Source organism: Styela clava, chromosome 1 (assembly GCF_964204865.1).
Source record: "Styela clava chromosome 1, kaStyClav1.hap1.2, whole genome shotgun sequence".
Lineage (NCBI taxonomy): Eukaryota > Metazoa > Chordata > Ascidiacea > Stolidobranchia > Styelidae > Styela > Styela clava.
In genome coordinates, this window is record NC_135250.1 from 9,153,477 (window position 1) to 9,175,745 (window position 22,269).

The 22,269-nt window shown below is 32.4% G+C and overlaps 2 protein-coding genes across 3 annotated transcripts; both read right to left on the bottom strand.

Moving 5' to 3' along the window:
- Positions 1 to 11: 11 nt before the first annotated feature.
- Positions 12 to 16,036, bottom strand: LOC120345509 (hepatocyte growth factor-regulated tyrosine kinase substrate-like). Of its 2 annotated transcripts, none has more exons than XM_078110965.1 (20): positions 15,906 to 16,036; positions 15,548 to 15,711; positions 15,004 to 15,096; positions 14,350 to 14,473; positions 13,677 to 13,729; positions 13,347 to 13,415; positions 12,765 to 12,889; positions 11,819 to 11,897; positions 11,198 to 11,374; positions 7,027 to 7,107; positions 6,506 to 6,625; positions 5,826 to 6,033; positions 5,429 to 5,601; positions 3,691 to 3,837; positions 3,115 to 3,172; positions 2,596 to 2,720; positions 2,092 to 2,181; positions 1,705 to 1,741; positions 901 to 1,139; positions 12 to 214 (listed from the first exon to the last, which is right to left on the bottom strand). In XM_078110965.1, the coding sequence occupies exons 1-20, from the start codon at positions 15,940 to 15,942 to the stop codon at positions 146 to 148; spliced, it is 2,268 nt and encodes a 755-aa protein (XP_077967091.1). In that variant the 5' UTR covers positions 15,943 to 16,036; the 3' UTR covers positions 12 to 145. The 2 variants fall into 2 exon arrangements, with proteins under 2 accessions (XP_077967091.1, XP_077967077.1); XM_078110951.1 differs by having other exon boundaries at positions 892 to 1,139.
- LOC120345522 (phosphatidylethanolamine-binding protein homolog F40A3.3-like) lies at positions 16,030 to 17,376 on the bottom strand. Its single transcript, XM_039415005.2, has 2 exons — positions 17,081 to 17,376; positions 16,030 to 16,657 (listed from the first exon to the last, which is right to left on the bottom strand). The coding sequence occupies exons 1-2, from the start codon at positions 17,223 to 17,225 to the stop codon at positions 16,449 to 16,451; spliced, it is 354 nt and encodes a 117-aa protein (XP_039270939.2). The 5' UTR covers positions 17,226 to 17,376; the 3' UTR covers positions 16,030 to 16,448.
- Positions 17,377 to 22,269: the final 4,893 nt, after the last annotated feature.

Consider the following 22,269-nt stretch of genomic DNA (forward strand, 5'->3'; position numbering starts at 1 on the left):
AGAGGGAGATATTCATTTTTCCACAGAGTGTGAACGTTTTTTAATCAGGTCGACGATTATGAAAGATTGTTAAATAAATAAAGCCAGTGCTTCGAATATATCACATTCTTTATTGCATCAGGAGGTTGTGAAAAGTCACACGTCCTTAATCAAATGATATGAGTAGGTTTTGTGCTTGCTGCTGAGTCAGTTGCTGATTCGGTGGTAGTTGGTCCTGTGTCAAATGAAGATAAATGTATGTTTTAGGGATATCATTTTGCCCACATCAAGCTTTAAAGTGTTGTGGGCCCCACTGTGTTTTTGTACACTAGAACCCCTATCAAGTTTCTATATTCTCATGTAGTACAACGATTCTACTGGCAATTCCTGGAATTATTAGGAATATCTGCTGCTGAGCATCGCCATATTTTATACTGGCATAGCACACCTAAAACAAGAGAGCTATGCTCAAACATATGGACACGTAGCGCCACCCAGTGGCAATAATTTTGATGACGTCATAGCGAAAAAAAAAGTAATAGCCTTCTGGAGAAAAATTTTATCTTTAACCGCTGAAAATATCAAAGCAATTGGTCCAATATTCGAAGAGAAAAGCGATTTTTTAAAAATGGAGACAGAGACAAATAATAATAACAACAAAATTTTGAAACGATCGTTATGGCCACTAAACGTGTCCAATAATGTTAATACATGATACAGTCTGTGAAGTATTTTGATACTCTGTGATAATTATCACAGAGATTTGAGCTATCCCCTGCATGAAAGACTGGTATTTGATTATACAAATTTTAAAATAATACTGTAAGCCATGTGGCATTAAACCATATTTCTAACTTATAAAGGGCAGAAGTGGCAACTCCCAAAAAAAAAAAAAATTGTTATTGAGCTGACCTGACCCACCTGGGGTGGCTGGTAATACTGTTGTCCTTGCATTTGTTGGGGCTGACCTTGCATCTGCATCATATGAGGCTGTGTCACATGGGTTTGGGTCATTTGTTGTGGGGTAGGCGTCGCTTGCGGTGTAGGAGGTGGGGCCGTGGCAACAACTTGTTGCTGTCCCTGGATGTTAGGGTTGCCTTGCTGTGGTAGAGCAGATACCATACCAGCCATGTTGAAGGATTCTTGACCTGGCAATACACCTGAACAAATAGTTGAGTTTTTGAATGTGATGTTCACATATGGATCGTTTTATTATTTGTTTTTTGCTGTGACTAACAAACAAAATGATTTCAGAATGCTATTATGTTTATTTCTTCATATTTCAAAGCTCGATATTTCACCCAGACTCAATATTATTACTAGGTTTAAAAAGACTAGCCAATATCTTACACCTATGATGAATCTAAACCAGTGGTTCTCGAACTTTTTAGGCCGAGCCCTCTTTTTGGAATTTGTCAAGTCTTGCGCCCAGCTCAAAAAAAAAAACTATCTAACAATAAGCTACAAATAACAGAATGCAAATGCATAATGCGTAAGAATGTTTTATTCAAAATACCTGTACATGATAAAGAATTGTAAATATCCAAAATAAGGCGGGCAATCACGAATACTTTTAATTAGCTTCAAGGCCCCTCAAAAAATTGACTACACCCCCCATGTGGGGCGCGCGGCCCAACATTTGAGAACCACTGATCTAAACAATGAACTGACTAATTTTGCCAACCTGATTAAAACTTGTAATCAAAGAAATCCAGTTAACATTACCTTGAATTTGAGCAGCTGTTACTTGATCTGGTACTCCCTGTAAATAGAAAAACACAAGATATTTGAAATATATTTCTATTCACCCATAAGGAAATCTGGGTGCTACAGAAGTATGTATACCAATATGGAGGTAACTAATTTTGTTCGCCTACTTTACATGAAGTTGTGTAACGAGACTGAAGCCTATGAACAGGGGGTATATTAACTTTACTAACACAGACAGTCCCTGAACTTGTAATAGAACTAAAATAAGGAAAATCGTAATAAAATTATGGCTTAACATGGTACACACACTACGAGAGTACCAGCAACAAAGGAATCATGGATGATAAAATGATTTACCAGTAGATAAAAATAAGGAGAAAAAATAAGTTACGAATAGTTCACCTGTTGATAACCAGCTCCCATTGGTTGATATTGTCCGGAATGTTGTTGCATTTGTGGCTGGTGAAACTGGGGTTGTCCGGGTGGAGGTGCCTGTTATCAAATTGGGTAATTGTGAACAACAATAAAGATCATTCTTCAAGAAATAGCCCAAAATGTTTATGGAGTTTTAAAATTTCAAATGGAATTTGTTGGCCAATAAAGGTGTATTAAATGAAGTGATAAAACAAACCTGGTTAAGATTTATTAAGTACTAACTTTAGGACTTTATAACAAAATTGTAACCGGGACTTGACGAATACCCCGTATTTTAAGTTTCTAACTTCGTTAAGTATGGCTTAGGTATACAACAAAATTATAAATTAACTTACCGGTATATTTAATAATTTTGTATTAAATTTAAACACATTATCCAAATGGTATTCTTATATTTTCTTGATTTAAATGCAGTTCTAATTAATCCGAAAAAAACACACACCAAGTCTTAGAATGGACTTTGTTACATACCATTCCCATTTGCTGCTGAGTATATGGTGACTGAGTGACAACTGGTTGTGCCATAGTAGCAGGCTGTTGTTGGTAGCCTTGTCCTGGCCCTGGTCCGTAAGGTGGATATGCAGCAGGTTGCATGCCTGTTTATTAAATTATTTTTATTTGGATTGAGTCAGAAGAAGCATCACAAAAATTATAAAATGATTCGAAGAGACTTGTTCAAAAAACAGCAGCAATTGACCTTGCATTTTCTAAGCATAGGTGAGAAATTTCTCAAAAAGACTTAATGTTCTAATATACAGGGCTGTGTAGTTAAGAAAAATTTAATCCAAACTGCAAATCCAATTTCCAGGCAATTTTAAAAATGACTTCAGCTCCTAATTTTCTGTTCAGAATGCCCATTACCTTGACTATCGCCTTCAAGTCTGAAATTATAACTAAGGAATTCACAATTTTAAATTGAGACTTACAACTCCAGGGATTTTGTAAATAAGACTATATTACATCGATTTAAATAGGTACAATAAATCCTACCTTGTGGTTGCTGCATTTCAGGGGCTGTTTCTCCTATGTTAGGTTGAGGAGGCATATACTGAAAACAATATTTACAATTTGATATTTTTAATAAAAAGATAGAATAATAAAATATAAAAATATTGGAGATAAGTCAAACCATTCTGCCTTATGACTACTATTAGGGCAGTATGAAATATATCATGCGCTTAAACATAGAAACAGTAAGTAATACACATTGTCGCAAGTATGTTTTCAATATATATTAATCCCCAAATATGACTCAATTGGTAATATTTTATTAGATCATATAGATTATGTTATTTAGTTTTTTTGATTCTTCACTTTTCATGTCAAGATTAGGATATGAAACACTCCTATTTACGGATTTTACAAATTTAACAATACCTTCATAAAACATACATGTTGATACAACAGTCAATATTTTTCTAAAAACTATGGTACATTTTATCAAATAATTTATACAAAAAGTTATCAGAAAATCGGTAACGTAACATTCCAATTGAATAAACAAGAAATATCTAAGACTAAATTTCAAATTTACGTTATAATTTAAATTTAAAATCATCAACCAACCTGTACATTGTATCCTTGCACCAACATGGCAGGTTGCATTGCACGTTGCATTATAAATTGCTTTTGTTTTTCTAATCTGGCATGACGAGCTGCCTCCTGCTCCTGCATTCTTTGTAATGCGATTTGTCTTTGATATGCCAAGTATTCCTGAACAAAATACAGATGAGAGACTCCCACAAGACTGATAAGGCAATATCTTCTCTTTCAAAAATCGCTCTAAGAACGATATTTTCAAACCATCCCAATAAGCAAATTTATGTGTCTTGAAACCCATGGCAAAGTAGCCTTTAGATCAGGATAACGCTTTTTGATCCAGGGGCTTGATAAATAAATTTAGACTGTTGTTCAATGCAAACATTAAGTAAACAATGAAACAGTTTATGAAAGGAAATATTCGTCGCCCGAAAAAATCTTGAAGCCAGCCTTCATAAGCCATAAACGATCATTACCAGCAGGCCTGCACAACATACGGGTGATTTGGAAACATGCCACTTCTCGGGTCTAACAATCGAAGCCGGCATTGTTATGCAAGCGCGCCGCTACTCCGATCATATTAGAAATCGTGAGATTTATGTTTTGCACTAGTTTCAATAAATATCAAACTGTGTGTGAAATTGGTGTGCCCTTCGCGACCCCTAAAATACGTCGCTCGAGCCCTCGCCCCCCCAGTTTGAAAAACCCTGATTTAGATATCTCAGTATTCAGACTGAATCACACTTAAAACAATATCGGTATACAATCACACACCCCAATAGTGCATATTAGCAACCTATTAATAATAACCCCATTATTTTTTACTAGCAGTTTATGAAACTGGATTTTCTTTTTTGATTCAAATTTAGAACTTAAAAAACAATTCTTTCATTTATGAATGGTGCAGAAATTCTCGCACAAAAGATTTTGCTATTTACTGTGAAAATTTCAAATAAATTGGAGCAGATTTTGTAGAAAAATGTAATTTTACAGTCACAAAAGTACAACAGAGGAAGATCTATATTGCTACTAAACGGATTGTTTGTCTAGCCTACAATGGGAATATCCAATAATGGTGGATATGACTAAATAAATTGTCAGTTATATATATATTTGGGACGATTTTACATAACTGAACCTGAGTAAAATATTTTCCTGCAGTCAGTTTATACTGCAACAGGCAATACCTAATTTTAATAAAAAGGAAATATTGAAAATGAAGGGTGGATTTTCAAGGTAGATGAACCACTAAATACATATTTGCCATCTCATATGCAAAAATACTTGTTTATACTCAAAAAAATAAAATTTTTCATATTTTTAGCTCTTCAGTAATGAAAGTGTTTTACTAAATTTAACTGTTTAACAACTGTAGTTCATCTTGTGAAATATGTATGTGGCAAAGTTTGCGGCCCGCCGGGCCTTCAGATTTATGCTTGCGGCCCTCATGGTAATTTGAGTTGTGTAGGCCTGATTTACAGCAACAGTCGCGCTTGGTGAAAAGGAATTGTTTGAAATACAGTCTCAAAGAGTGCCAAAACAATCAGGAGAGCATAGCAGCCAACAGGAGGCGTGGTATATTTACGCTGAACTGTAACAATTAACATACAATCATAGGTAGAAAGCTATTATGGTTAGTAGAGACAGAAATTTATTTGGTTGATTCTTGATAATCTGACCAGTCTGTTAAACTCTCTTCGGAGTGTGAGCATGCAATGCCGGTATAGTCACATTGAGCCAGTTTAATCATATTTCTTTAACATACCTGTTTTTTCTGTCTCATTATTTCCAATTTTTGCGCCATTTGAATTTGTCTTAAACGTTCTGCTTCTTCAGCCGCTCTTCTCATTTTTTCTTTATGTTCCTCTCTTAGAGCATCGAGGGCTGCCCGAGCATCTCTAATCTGAGTGAGTTTGTCTTGGAGTGCTTCATATTGCACTAAAATAAAAAAGGGTCACGATTATAAAAACCGCTATGTCATCACAGTTACGGTAAGTCTATTGCTTTAGAGTAGTGGTTCCGAAAATTGATTGACAGGAGGCCAAAATTAGAAGCGAAATGATATCCGCGAGCCGGAGAGTGGAGCGCCAGCAAGGGGCGAATACCGGGACCAGAATTGTTACAAATATCCATAATATTGACAAGGTCACAACTAATCTTACATCTTTTCTCTTCCAAGTCATTCATAAACTGTAGCAGAGTGGGATGCATTGAGTTGATGCTCTGAAACAAGCTTTGCACTGATGAATCGTTTGCGATCGACCTATTCCTCATTTGATCGGATCTCATTCTGTTCATAAATATTTCGACACTCGTACGAAGACCGTGCATGAATTCTTCATTGTCTTCAATCTCTCCATTTTGTAAATTCTGTTGCGATTTATAGGATATTATTATTGGTTGCAAGCTAGAAATGAATTTGATTACAAAATATAAATTGGTAGACTCAGAATTCATTTTAACTGAAGCTAAATAAGTTAAGTTAAAGAGTTAAAAGGCGCTTAAAACCTAAGATAAATACATAAATGGCAAAACAAAATTGATCTTTAAGGTGTAGCAGGTATAATAACAATGACAAACATAATAGATATTTGATTATATTCTGGAATTTGAATGGAAGCTGGTGGAATCCAAACTGTACTGGCGGAGCTCTAGCGGGCGATTCACTGTTCTGGACAGAAAATAAAGCCTCCCCATCTCATTCTCATATAATGTTCTAGTTTTTACATGTCCTATTTATTTTCAGATTATTCCATAAAGATAAAACGAGTTTGGAACACAACTGAGCGAACTCCAAATAGATTTTAAATAATTTGTAATCAAGGATGAATGGAAATTTTACCTCTTCAGCTTTTGGTGGTTCTCTTGGTTCATTTGCATTCTCCGCAACAACAGGTTCAGGCTGAACCTCAGCAGGTGGAGCAGAACTCTTCGACGCTTTCTTTGTTTCAGCTTTTGGCTCCTTTCATGAAATATAATTTATTTATAAAACACCTTCAAAGTATAGAAGTATATTAAAGAATCAATGCTAAAGTTAATTATCGTCTATCAAGATATGTTGATACCGATGTCAATTTTTTTTTATTAATTTCGATGTCAACGAGACTGGGCTTATCATATGTGCTATAAGTAGAATCTTGCTATGATTGAAACTTCTAGAATTGTTAGTACCTAAAACAAAGCCTTCTTTGTACATATGGTGGACAAATCCATATTGGTTTGCTTGGAAAATATAGACACATCTTGTTTTTCCAAATCAAAATGCATTCAGTCTTTTTTAAGCAATCCCAAGAATGGTAAGAATACATCTACATTAACACTTATTAATATGAAAAATTACAAGCATCGTATTATAGGAATTACCTGTTTTTCCTGAGTGTCTTTCTTCTTTTCCCAGTAATTCCTGTTCAAGTATCTTGCCAATTCAGGATCCAAATCAGAGTCCTGTATATATAATAATAATATTAATAAAGTTTAATATGCAAAATATTACTAACAAAATTGTGAACATATGATGGACATTGGTTTAAAGACCAAGAAAATGTATGTGATAAGCTAGTAAAACAGGAGCAAGATTATATTTGGATTATGTTTGAAGACCATGGTCGACAACATGTAAGCAGTTTGAAATCACATGAAAATATGGTAAAGTGGAAACACGACATCTTAAAAACTGTTATAAATTTCTAAAAAGCACAGAAGTAATGATCAGTTTCAATTAAAAGATAAACCTTACAAAACTCATATTATGCTTATTAACATCATAATTGCCTAATAACCTCTCCCTTACCAGCTCAGTTGAACTCATTAATTAAATAATGCTTGAATGATGGTTATAAAAAACAAATTAGTTAATTAAAAGTAAAAAAATCCACAAAGAAACTTCCTAAACCTGCCTTGTAATAAAGAATAATTTAAAATTTATAAGAAATCTTATCATGATCTGGCTTTATGAGATTAATATAAATACTTGATTGTCTTTTTGTTCAAATTTTTCAAAACAAAAACTATTTGAAAACTTATTATTTTTCCATTCTGACTAATACAATACTATCAATACATACTACAATAGACTAATACATTTTCTATTAAACATACCATCAGCAATTATTAATCATTCAACAACAAAACATTTAAACAAAAAATGTTAAAATTTATAAATACCTGCATATAAAGTATAGATGTAGACATTTATAATTATCAAATATCCTTGTCACAAACAATTTAGCTAATGATATATGTAGGCTCAGAATACAATCTATTTCAATACAAAAGCTTTTCTATTGAGAACAAAAAGAACTGACTTTGAAAGGCACCACAGAATAAGATTCAAGCGTTGCCCAATTATAAAATAAGCATAGCCAATCCTTAAAGTACTAAGTAATACACAATGTACTACAAAAATATACTATATGTTCCTCATACAAGACCACAATAGGTATCTGCTGTGTTATATGTTTGCCTGGTAGCTTTGCCCTGAAGTGCACTTAGTCACGGTTTATTGGTTTTTTATTGTGTTGTCTAAACTACAGCTTCTCTCATGTGACGTCACATGACTGATGATTTATTACTATCAATAAATAGGAGAGATTTTTCAGGCGTACAAATGAAGCAAATTTGAAAAAAACAAAATGTAAACCATGTGACAGGATGGCTCTAATTAAAGTTCTGCTTGGCCTATAGTGATACCAAAGAAATCAGTCTAACACTATATTTTATTTTGCTAAAAATGGATATATATTGTTTATGTAAATTGTAAAAAATGTTTATTTACAAACTTTATTCTGCGCTTCAGAAGTATGTGTACCAATATGGAGGTAACTAATTTTGTTCGCCTACTTTACACCAAGTTGTGTAAAGGGACTGAAACCTATGGGCAGGGGGTATATTCACTTGGCTGACACAGACAGTCCTCGAACTCGTAATAGAACTAAAATAAGGAAAATTGGACTAAAATTATGGCCTAACCCAACCTGGTACACACACTACGGGAATACCTTTTATTGTGTAATGAGAATTTGAACCACAAAATATAGATGTTTTGATTCTTTCTACAGTATCTCAGCAGTCTGTGCATACCAATACACTTACAAAAAAACACAAAGAGCACAAGTCCCGAATAGAATTATTATAATCAGGGGTTGTAGAGCCAAAGTCAAAGTATTTAAATTTTAAATTTCCCAGACTCGGAGTTGTGGGACTTTTCCTGGTGATAATTTAGGTTAGCATTTCTTAACCCCTGGGGTAAATTCGCTACTCATGGTAAATTTCTATGTTTTTAGGAGAAACGAAATCAAAGGAAAAATAGTAAAAAATCTAATCTGAAACACGACTTGACATTAAATCTGACATTAGTTGAGCATTATCTACTACTTTGCCACTTATTTGTTAATTTTTAATTAAAATTGAGTATCATTAAGTTCATCAAGTCAAAGTATAGTATATTGAGCATATGGGGGTTAATTGAGTACAAGGTATAAAAACCTCGCTAACTTTTTCGTATGTTGAGTGAATGGTTTGTACTTTGTAGCAACAATAGTTCATATCCTATGCTTCCATTTCATTGCATATAGCTCACTTGCCTACCAATGATAAAATTTTGTTAGATGTTTGTTTGTGACACTTTTTGTTTGTGAAAAAAATTGTTTTGGAAACTTTCACATGACACCTTCGGGGTCGAACCCCCCCCCCCTTTTAAATTTTCTGGAAAGTGAAAAAGTTGCCGATAACATGTGCAATTGCCTTCTGCTAAAATCGCCGTTCGTTTTCATCAACGCGGCATTTTATTTATGCTGTGAAGCATGTGAAAACTGAAAAAACGTGCAATTGCATTCTGCTAAAATCGCCCATGTTTTCATCAGCGTGTTATTTAGGCCGTAAACGCCTTACGTAGGTTTTTATTCTTTCTAAATCATAAATTTGTGCCACGATAAACATGATAAATATTTTATTTTTGTACTTTGCACGGAATTGTGAATTATTATACTTTCATCAGTGGCGAGGTTCTAAAGACAAAAGAAGGAGCAAAACCGCGATCTAAATCTGATTGAAAAGCGGCATTATAAAATACTGAAAATAAAACCGTAAACAATATAAGTTTTGTTGAGTCCTGCGACAGTCTAAAAACGTTTTTCTAGTCGCAAAATTTCGTGTACCTACGGCGCACATTATGTTTGGTCGCCGTTCAGGAACATTCCGTCACTAAAATCGAAACACGGTTAATTGTGGGTGGGATTTGCCTTTTATCCATTACTTTAAAATTGTCGTAGAGAATTTTCGTGTTATCATTAAACAAGGTTGAAAACGCGATTTTTTCCCGGTTTGTGATGATATATAAGATAATTAATCCGAAGTATATCCATCAATTTTTATTGTACTGAAATAAATTTTACTCCATGAGAATTTACAGCAGATTTACGGATTTTTCAGGAGGTTTTATCTTTAAAAATAACCGGATTGCGATTGCGATTGAACGGAGTCAATGTTACAAGCACATCTCAAATTTGTCGAATTTGCAAAATAGAAAAAATACGAATCAAAACAATATATGATAGGCGACGGGCAGTTACCACAAATTTTTATTTTTAAGTCGACAAATGGCCGAGGTATTTTAAAATTGTGAATTGTAAACGCAAACTTCGCAAACGCTGGTTAAATTGAAGACAAATAAATTAATAAAGCAATTTAAGACATTTTAAATATGCCCTTATCGGTCACGAATTGATTACTTTGCACAACAGAAAAATCATTTTTCGTTGTAAATGTCGGCTCTTTTAACAAGTGGCGTAATCGCGGCGATGAATATGTATTTTTGATTTAACGATATACTTCAAATGCATTTTCATTGTACGAAATAAAATTGTACTTTTCGGGATTTTATATCAGTTATTGAGATTTTTCTAGTTGGCAAGATTCCAAAAATTCGTATTAAAATTAAATACACCGTTTATCTCGTATTTTTATGTCCACCGATCGCCGTGGCATTTCAGAGAACTAATATTTTAATTTTGACGTGAGAAGAAGCAACCGTGAGTTACGTTGGACAAAATTAAACTAATATATAAAGACATTTTAGAATTTTGTAGTTGTCAGAGATTGAATATTTCACGCGACAAGAATAATCATTATACGCTGAAAAGACGTCCCTTTAACGAGCGCGTAATGCGAAGACTGTTACAGACCGCAATGGGAATTTATGATTATGAAACCCCCCCTTTTGAAAATCCTGGCTGCGCGCCTGGATGTGGTTGTAGGGCTTTCTTAGATTTGATATAACTGGTAGATGTCAGTATACCAGTATACTCAATTAGACTTGAAAAATGAGTATACTGACTTCCAAAAAAAAAATTTGCATTTTAAGGCAACTTGAATACATTGAATAAGACTCAAACTGTTATGCAAGGAAGTACAGAGTCAGAATGTTATGATGAAACTATAATTTCAGGGAGAATCGATTTCACTCAGATTTTACATTGCTTCAAATGTCAAAAACTATTCAATTCCCCCCCCCCCCCATTGAACAAAACCAACTTACGCTAGCGGAAACTTTAACTTCGGGTTGTATTGCATTGGTTTTATTGACAGAAGCATAAACAGGCATATCCTTTGTTTGAGATTTTGATTGGTTTTCCTGTTCGTTTAATGACATAGCGAGCGCAATCTGCAGTTCTTCTTCTTCTTTCAATTCCTGTTCACTTCTTTTCACTGGTATCTGGAATGGTACAAAAAAGTTCATAAAAACTATCGCTCCCTCACTGGATTCAAAAGGTGAACGCATGTACAATATTTGTTCGAACCATTCTAGAACAGGATATTTATCCCAAAAGATAGAAAAGTCTCTACGACTTCCATACAAGATTGAGCCCTGTGAATCGCTGGATAGAAGTGGCAAGCTTGTTACTAACTCATTCAATAATGTGCCTGATCATCGAGCCAAAATTCAAACCATCTAACTGATTTTTTCAAATAAAAAATTTCCAAAACAATGAAAGGAAATCATGATTTACCCAATATTCAAAGTTAACAAATTTCACCAATTTAGCAGGAATTCATATATTACAAGTGTTGCACTACATTATGTACATATTAGAAACAACTTTGTGACTGCTAAACATGCACTACTTTTCGGTCAAATACTGAAGGCATGATTTCTAACCTGGCTCTCTTTAGCCAAACTGCTGTTGAGATATTCCTGAGGCAATCCACCCGAATCTGAAGTAGATGCTGATGATTTCCTAAAAATGAAATTGAAAGTGTAGAAACATGAATACTATCTAGAATAAAAAACCTTTACAGATACTAGCATATGTGCAAATTTGATTTAAATAAATCTCAAATACTAAGTGGGCTGGATGGCCTAGTGGTAAATCATTACACTTAACTATGTTGGCAGTGTGGTGGTGTTTACATATCTCAGGTTTAAGATTGTCAAACTGAAAAGTTTCCAGTCCTATGGAGAAAAGTAGCTTTTGGCTGCTTCCATAGGGCCTTGTTCAAAGTGAAAGTCATGAGCGCTGTATATAATAAGTACTGAGATCCTTGCAAGGCATGAAAAACATTAATTCTCATTTGTCTCTCGTCGGTTTACATTCTTTGATCAATGTGTAAAACTATACATCTTGATAGTTAATAATTATGGCTATGGAGTCAGAGCATGGAATGTTTTTATGATATCGGAGTTAGGACCAGACTTTCAAACTACCCAGAGTCAAAGTAGAAATTTTCGAACTTTCAGAATTCTTATGATGGTCATCAAACAAAAAATCTCCGTCTGTAACTATAAAAGCATTAAATTTAACTGATCATTTTCAACAAATAATTAAATATCATTTTTGTGGTCAAAATTTGTTTTTTCCTTTTTTCCAATTTGAGACTTGGAGTCATTTTTTTTAAACGGTTCATTTAACGGTTCATTTCCCCAATCCTGATAATGTTGTCGTCGAAATACGAAAAATGACCTATCAATAAATAAACTGGAATTTCCTTATTACAAAGTAATATTCACATGTTTCATTCGCAAAGCAGTTTCATGTAGTATGATACAAAAAACATCAGCAAAACCAAATCCGATACTGCAAAAACAAAAATACAAAGTAAATTACGTGTTAATCTCATCGTAGCATTTATCACAAACTCGAACTTCTTTCTCGATTCCAAATTTTGGTACGATGGATTGTTTGCTCGTACAGCGGTTGCAGAATATACCACCACATGCTCTGCAATGATGCTAGAAAAAATATTTTGTAGATCAATCAAAAGTCCGTAACTGATAATTACATTATATACAATATACTAAAAAATGTCAGGAAATTGCCACATGATTGTATTGACAAATATTTAGGAAACTAAAATATGAATTGAATTTTTACAAGCAGTTTTACAAACCAAAATATCTAAAAGGGCAATTTATATTCAATATTATATTTATATTTTTTCTGAAGATATATCATAAAAAATTATCCTCACACTCATGAAAAAATCCATTGATTATATAAATATAGAAAAAATTTAACCAAATCAGAAAATCCCAGAAAATTCAACAGAGATTTATTAGTTTATTATATACTGTAAATACATGTGTTACAGAGTACCACCATATGTTTGCTTACATTATGCATACCAGAGCATGCATGCATTAATAATTTACAGAATTGAACAGTTCTCAGTATAGCAGTATTGAATACCTTGCGTTGTACGAGACCAAATTCACTTTTGCATTTAGAACATTCATCGCCATCTTTCCAAACTGGGGCCTGAAAAGAAGTGTACATATGAGGTGTAAAACATGCCATAAAATTCAGAGTGACCCAAAAACAGAACCCAAAAATTTGAGTAATCTGGGATGATTTATGTTCTTTTTTATGCTCTAAATGAAATAAATAAAATTCTGTTTTTCCTTGGATCATCCACAGACACAAATAATACAGGTATATCATTATTAATGATTGTTAATATTAAAATTACTCTTGTATTGTAATGAAGCTTAGATTAGCAGAAAGAAGCGAGTAACTTACAGTTTCAGATTTGAACATATCAGTTGTGTTGGTGGGAGGTGGAAACTCATAACCTAGAAAGTAACAATAAAAAACTTTTACAAGAAATCTTAAAAATGATAATTTCATTAAAAATTTAATTTTTCTCGTTCCACAGAAATTAGCTCAAAGCATTGTCATGAGCACTCACTTGAAAAACAAGGAGATTGGTTCTTGAGCAATGTTTCAAAAACCTATAAATTATATTCTAGAAGAGAGTTAGTAAATACTAATTTGTTGGAATTGACATTGTCTGATATTCTAGACAAGTGGTTCTCAAACGGTGGGACACGACCCACAAAGGGGGTATTGACAATTCTCGGGAGGGGGTGAAGCTCCACATATTTTTTAAACAAAACATACTTTCCCCTTACTATCGCTTATTTGTAGATTATTGTTAGCTAGTTATTTTTGAGGTGGGGCGGGCGCAAGGGGGCACGGCTTAAAAAGTTTGAAAACCCTGGTACAAACATTCCTCTCGATTTTCAATATTATTAATTAATTCATTACCAATTTATTGCCAAAGCAGTGAAATCAGTTTAATACCCAAATTTCTTTGTAACAAATCTTCTAGTTTAAATTTGCAAAAAAAGTATTTTCCGATTTAGTTCAATTTTATTGAAACCTCCACTGCAATTTTTTTTTTTAATATTACCTTCTGTTTTCATGATATTATACAGGTTGGTGGCAATTCTATATTCTGTTCTCTCTTTGAAAGCTAATCCCCATGATTGAACCATTTCCAATATTTTTGTTTTCACTCTTTCAGCCGAAGCAGACTATAAAAAGGGCAGAATATCAATGAAACAGTAGTTCAGATCGAAAAGAAAAATTAATACCAATTTGAAAGCAATACAAAATATATTTTTTCCTTACGGAAACCGAAAAATAAATTTTGAAAATTTTAGGTACCGCTAAATTGCACTACAATTTGTAAAGTACCGTAGTCAGAATTGTTCATGATCCCAAAATGCTAAAGGCAATACTTGGTTATACTTATATATCTCTATTTTAATCATATTCTACACTAAAACTCGTCAATAAAATACAGCTAAATTTTTAGAAAGACAATCAGAAGATAAAAATTGTATAATACCTAATCAAAATCAACATTTTGTCACTATTTCAAACTTGTTCGGGCATGGCACATGCACACTCTTTCAAAAATTAACGTTCAAGTAACTATGATATTAAAGTAATCATCTACCAGTATGTTATATTTCAATCAATGTCAGGTGGAACAATAATCGTGCATAGGACTGTGATATTCAAGGCTGTGAAAAAGAATCAGTAAAATATTCTTATTTACCTTGGCCATATCTTTCATCTCTTCGAGAAATGTTTGCGTAATAACTTCTTCATGAACTCCTTCTCCACAATTTTTCATTGCTGTATCCAGAACCTGGAACAATGGATTTCAAGAAATTCATCAACATAGTAAGAGAGACATCAAACTAAGGTTTTCCAGATAGCCTACAGGGCTGTTAACTGGAAAAAAGACAAAATGGAAAAATGAGATGCGGACCAAGTAACTGCCCGATCTGCTATATGACAGTTGCATATTGCCTTTGAGTGGCTCCTGTTGAACAGCTATTTGGAAGGAGAATTCTTATCAGGTTTTTGTTGTGAAATGCTTATTTAGCATACCGGTACTTTAGGCAGCGGGACTTAGCTAAGAAAGGTTGATATAAATTTATAATTAAAGCACCGAAAGGGTTTAATCTTGATATTATATAAACGCCCATGAGGGGACTAAAGACCGGGCAGCTTCTCAAAAAAAAAACGGTACCCTTTTACTACCGAAACCCATCCTTTTTTATCTATTAAAACTTTAAAACTCAAAGTCAACTCACACTCAATGCAAAGTATTGCACATTTGGATTCTTTTCTTCTCTTATCCTGGCTTTCATGTGAGCTACAGCCTCTCTTGCTTTTATATCTCCTCCTCGAATCATGTCACACAACTGCAACATGGCATCAAAATCTGGCTCAAGTAGGAGATTGCTAGTTGCTTTCTCTAAAAACAGAAAATTGATCCCATTATCTTCCTGAATGGCCATGATATTTAGTTAGAGTAATAGACGTTTGTAGCTTCTAGTTTGAGTTTCTTTCACTTGTGAACAGGGTTGGGGAATCGTCGAAATCACAATGGCTTCAGCTTTAGAGCTTGATTATTACGTTTTCCATGAATCAGATATAAAAGCAACCTACCTAGCATTTTCTCAAACTGACTTTTTGACCGGAACATATTTATTGAGTCTTTTGTTCCAAGCGTGCAGCAACAAGCAAAGATGTGTAATAATAATTAAATATATAGATATATATATATAGCAGATTCTAAAAATGGACAAAATGAAATTAGAAACCATAATCGTAATGGATTATTCATTAATTATATGACTTCAAATTAAATTAGGAATATTGTGAAATTATGGTGGAAGAGTTGTAATTTGGCAAATAATTAAGAAAAAATAACAGCACCACTCCATTCAAAAAAGTTTGTACAGACAGATGAAAAATTTCAAACTTGATGATAAATTTTTAAATTGGAGAGATCCCTGCTTGTCTAACAAAAACGTTTCTGACAACTTTTATCAAGTTATAAAATATAAAGTCACACTGAACTATTACATAAGGTTTGGAGGCCATTGAATAAATATTCAAAAAATGATCATAATCTAAAATGTCCAAAGCATGTCGATGAACGGAAGGTTTGGGAAACCCAGTGCTAAGCAATCGATTTATATCCACTCGTCACTTAAACTTTTTGTAAAGTTCTGGTACATAATCATCCCATTCAGCTTGAAAGCATGCTCCAGCGAGAATCTTTCCTAGATTGTGTTTTTTGACAATATCATCTATTTTTTGACCTGCTCGTCCATCCATAGTCATGCCAAGTTTATCACCGGTATAGTTAACTTTACCAGATTGTTTGAAAACGAGAATGACATAACGATGTTTTCCTATGCACACAAAGAATAAAATCTTATCTTACGTATCACAGAAAGCCTTTATTTTAATTTTATGACACGATACAAATTTTTACATGCCTAGCTGAGCCAAGAGACAAGTTTCAGGAACCCTGGCCTAGCATGAAACACCTGGTCCAGACATGACAATAACGAAACTGATAAGTGGGCCTAGACTATTTTCTGCTAAAAGTACTGAAGTATGAATAGACTAATTACTGAAGTTTGTATTTCAGTATTTGGGCATTTCCGCATTCAGAAATTTGATAAATTAAGATAGGCATATTGTTTAGCATCAAGCTTCTGTTTCAGTTACCCATGCATGTCAACAATCATATTACACTATTACTGCATTACCGGTATTGAATGAATTAATCCAATACAGTAGATGTAAATAGCCATGAAGTAATTACAAACCGGTTCCTTTTGGTGGGCCCGCACCAACATAAGCTGCGATTTCTTCCCCTTTGCTGACGTCGTTTCCGGGTATATTGATTACACCCCAATGATACCATTCTCGGAACTTAGGCTCATCTCGACTTGGAGCGTCGGGATCTGTCATGAAAACTGAATAAAACTGGTTTTCTTCTGTCGTCCAATTCAGGGTCGGTGGATCTTGAACGATTGTTGGGGTTAGAACTTGACAAATACTATCCAAGCAAGTGCCACCGAATGATACCGCGGCCTGTTCACTAGGAACCTCGTCCAGGACATGCGATAATTCATTAACCCGTGTGAAGTTAGCGAAATTCCGGCGAAATTTTTTACCCACAATTCCAAGCAATGTTCCCTTTCAAAATCGTACATTGAAGGACCATTACCGCGAGATATAAAAATGTACATTGCTGGGAATAAGATTTTATCCAAGAAAATTAAATGCGATATTATGATATTTCCCACATTAGAAGTGGAAATATTTTTATTTTACATTATGTACACTAAATTTAATTGTTTTTAGAATGTAGAAAATAATGTGCATCTGTATCAGTTTAAAAGATTTAAAGCAAAGAATGGCGATAATTGGCGAAAAATTTGTAAAAGGGCGTTACAGGCAATTCAATTGCGATTTTCTAAAATATCCCACATTAGGAGCAGAAATATTTTTATTGTAGATTAAAGTACATTAAATTTACTTGTTTTTAGAATGTAGAAAATAACACGCATTCATATTAGTTCAAAAGATATAGAGCAAACAATGTCGATAAGTAGCGAAAAATGTAAAAAATTTCGACGTTTCGACGTATTCATCTGCGATTCTCTAAGATATCCCACATTAGGAGTAGAAATATTTTTATTGTAGATTAAAGTACATTAAATTTACTTGTTTTTAGAATGTAGAAAATAATGCGCATCCATATTAGTTCAAAAGATATAAAGCAAACAATGTCGATAATTAGCGAAAAATGTAAAAAAAATGGCGGTATAAGCAATTCAACTGCAATTTTCTAAAATATCCCACATTAGGAGTAGAAATATTTTTATTGTAGAATAAAGTACAATAAAATTACTTGTTTTTAGAATGTAGATAACAATGTGCATCCATATTAGTTCAAAAGATATAAAGCAAACAATGTCGATAATTAGCGAAAATTGTAAAAAAAATTGCGGTATAAGCAATTCAACTGCAATTTTATAAAATATCCCACATTAGGAGTAGAAATATTTTTATTGTAGATTAAAGTACATTAAATTTACCTGTTTTTAGAATGTAGAAAATAATGCGCATCCATATTAGTTCAAAAGATATAAAGCAAACAATGTCGATAATTAGCAAAAAGTGTAAAAAAAAATGGCGGTATAAGCAATTCAACTGCAATTTTCTAAAATATCCCACATTGGAAGTAGAAATATTTTTATTGTAGAATAAAGTACATTAAAATTACTTGTTTTTAGAATGTAGATAACAATGTGCATCCATATTAGTTCAAAAGATATAAAGCAAATAATCTCGATACTTCGCAAAAAACGTATAAAAGTGCGTTTCGACGTATTCATCTGCGATTCCTAAAATTTCCCACATTAGAGTAGAAATATTTTTATTGTAGATTAAAGTACATTAAATTTACTTGTTTTTGGAATGTAGAAAATAATGCGCATTCATATTAGTTCAAAAGATATAGAGCAAACAATGTCGATAAGTAGCGAAAAATGTAAAAAATTTCGACGTTTCGACGTATTCATCTGCGATTCTCTAAGATATCCCACATTAGGAGTAGAAATATTTTTATTGTAGATTAAAGTACATTAAATTTACTTGTTTTTAGAATGTAGAAAATAATGCGCATACATATTAGTTCAAAAGATATAAAGCAAACAATGGCGATAATTGGCGAAAAATTTGTAAAAGGGCGTTACAGGCAATTCAATTGCGATTTTCTAAAATATCCCACATTAGGAGCAGAAATATTTTTATTGTAGATTAAAGTACATTAAATTTACTTGTTTTTAGAATGTAGAAAATAACACGCATTCATATTAGTTCAAAAGATATAGAGCAAACAATGTCGATAAGTAGCGAAAAATGTAAAAAATTTCGACGTTTCGACGTATTCATCTGCGATTCTCTAAGATATCCCACGTTAGGAGTAGAAATATTTTTATTGTAGATTAAAGTACATTAAATTTACTTGTTTTTAGAATGTAGAAAATAATGCGCATCCATATTAGTTCAAAAGATATAAAGCAAACAATGTCGATAATTAGCGAAAAATGTAAAAAAAATGGCGGTATAAGCAATTCAACTGCAATTTTCTAAAATATCCCACATTGGGAGTAGAAATATTTTTATTGTAGAATAAAGTACATTAAAATTACTTGTTTTTAGAATGTAGATAACAATGTGCATCCATATTAGTTCAAAAGATATAAAGCCAATAATCTCGATAAGTAGCGAAAAACGTATAAAAGGCGTTTCGACGTATTCATCTGCGATTCTCTAAGATATCCCACATTAGGAGTAGAAATATTTTTATTGTACATTGAAGTATATTAAATTTACTTGTTTTTAGAATGTAGAAAATACTGCGCATCCATATTAGTTCAAAAGATATAAAGCAAACAATGTCGATAATTAGAGAAAATTGTAAAAAAAATTGCGGTATAAGCAATTCAACTGCAATTTTCTAAAATATCCCACATTGGGAGTAGAAATATTTTTATTGTAGAATAAAGTACATTAAAATTACTTGTTTTTAGAATGTAGATAACAATGTGCATCTATATTAGTTCAAAAGATATAAAGCAAATAATCTCGATACTTAGCAGAAAACGTATAAAAGTGCGTTTCGACGTATTCATCTGCGATTCCTAAAATATCCCACATTAGGAGTAGAAATATTTTTATTGTAGATTAAAGTACATTAAATTTACTTGTTTTTAGAATGTAGAAAATAATGCGCATCCATATTAGTTCAAAAGATATAAAGCAAACAATGTCCATAATTAGCGAAAAATGTAAAAAAATTGCGGTATAAGCAATTCAACTGCAATTTTCTAAAATATCCCACATTAGGAGTAGAAATATTTTTATTGTAGATTAAAGTACATTAAATTTACCTGTTTTTAGAATGTAGAAAATAATGCGCATCCATATTAGTTCAAAAGATATAAAGCAAACAATGTCGATAATTAGCAAAAAATGTAAAAAAATGGCGGTATAAGCAATTCAACTGCAATTTTCTAAAATATCCCACATTAGGAGTAGAAATATTTTTATTGTAGAATAAAGTACAATAAAATTACTTGTTTTTAGAATGTAGAAAATAATGCGCATCCATATTAGTTCAAAAGATATAAAGCAAACAATGTCCATAATTAGCGAAAAATGTAAAAAAATTGCGGTATAAGCAATTCAACTGCAATTTTCTAAAATATCCCACTTTAGGAGTGGAAATATTTTTATTGTACATTAAACTATATTAAATTTACTTGTTTTTCGAATGTAGAAAATAACACGCATTCATATTAGTTCAAAAGATATAAAGCAAACAATATCGATAATTAGCAAAAAATGTAAAAAAATGGCGGTATAAGCAATTCAACTGCAATTTTCTAAAATATCCCACATTAGGAGTAGAAATATTTTTATTGTAGAATAAAGTACAATAAAATTACTTGTTTTTAGAATGTAGATAACAATGTGCATCCATATTAGTTCAAAAGATATAAAGCAAACAATGTCGATAATTAGCGAAAATTGTAAAAAAAATTGCGGTATAAGCAATTCAACTGCAATTTTATAAAATATCCCACATTAGGAGTAGAAATATTTTTATTGTAGATTAAAGTACATTAAATTTACCTGTTTTTAGAATGTAGAAAATAATGCGCATCCATATTAGTTCAAAAGATATAAAGCAAACAATGTCGATAATTAGCAAAAAGTGTAAAAAAAATGGCGGTATAAGCAATTCAACTGCAATTTTCTAAAATATCCCACATTGGGAGTAGAAATATTTTTATTGTAGAATAAAGTACATTAAAATTACTTGTTTTTAGAATGTAGATAACAATGTGCATCCATATTAGTTCAAAAGATATAAAGCAAATAATCTCGATACTTCGCAAAAAACGTATAAAAGTGCGTTTCGACGTATTCATCTGCGATTCCTAAAATTTCCCACATTAGAGTAGAAATATTTTTATTGTAGATTAAAGTACATTAAATTTACTTGTTTTTGGAATGTAGAAAATAATGCGCATTCATATTAGTTCATAGATATAGAGCAAACAATGTCGATAAGTAGCGAAAAATGTAAAAAATTTCGACGTTTCGACGTATTCATCTGCGATTCTCTAAGATATCCCACATTAGGAGTAGAAATATTTTTATTGTAGATTAAAGTACATTAAATTTACTTGTTTTTAGAATGTAGAAAATAATGCGCATCCATATTAGTTCAAAAGATATAAAGCAAACAATGGCGATAATTGGCGAAAAATTTGTAAAAGGGCGTTACAGGCAATTCAATTGCGATTTTCTAAAATATCCCACATTAGGAGCAGAAATATTTTTATTGTAGATTAAAGTACATTAAATTTACTTGTTTTTAGAATGTAGAAAATAACACGCATTCATATTAGTTCAAAAGATATAGAGCAAACAATGTCGATAAGTAGCGAAAAATGTAAAAAATTTCGACGTTTCGACGTATTCATCTGCGATTCTCTAAGATATCCCACGTTAGGAGTAGAAATATTTTTATTGTAGATTAAAGTACATTAAATTTACTTGTTTTTAGAATGTAGAAAATACTGCGCATCCATATTAGTTCAAAAGATATAAAGCAAACAATGTCGATAATTAGCGAAAATTGTAAAAAAAATTGCGGTATAAGCAATTCAACTGCAATTTTCTAAAATATCCCACATTGGGAGTAGAAATATTTTTATTGTAGAATAAAGTACATTAAAATTACTTGTTTCTAGAATGTAGATAACAATGTGCATCCATATTAGTTCAAAAGATATAAAGCCAATAATCTCGATAAGTAGCGAAAAACGTATAAAAGGCGTTTCGACGTATTCATCTGCGATTCTCTAAGATATCCCACATTAGGAGTAGAAATATTTTTATTGTACATTGAAGTATATTAAATTTACTTGTT

Excerpts from the sequence above, each read along its gene's own strand:
- LOC120345522 (XM_039415005.2), bottom strand. The coding sequence starts at position 17,225 with ATGACAGATCCCGACGCTCCAAGTCGAGATGAGCCTAAGTTCCGAGAA. Across the intron at positions 16,658-17,080 it reads GGGCCCACCAAAAGGAACCG|GAAAACATCGTTATGTCATT; the intron begins GTTTGTAATTAC and ends TTGTGTGCATAG.
- LOC120345509 (XM_078110951.1), bottom strand. The coding sequence starts at position 15,942 with ATGTTCCGGTCAAAAAGTCAGTTTGAGAAAATGCTAG. Across the intron at positions 5,602-5,825 it reads TGACTTGGAAGAGAAAAGAT|TGCAATATGAAGCACTCCAA; the intron begins GTAAGATTAGTT and ends TTTTTATTTTAG. Across the intron at positions 3,173-3,690 it reads TGCAAGGATACAATGTACAG|TATATGCCTCCTCAACCTAA; the intron begins GTTGGTTGATGA and ends TATTGTTTTCAG.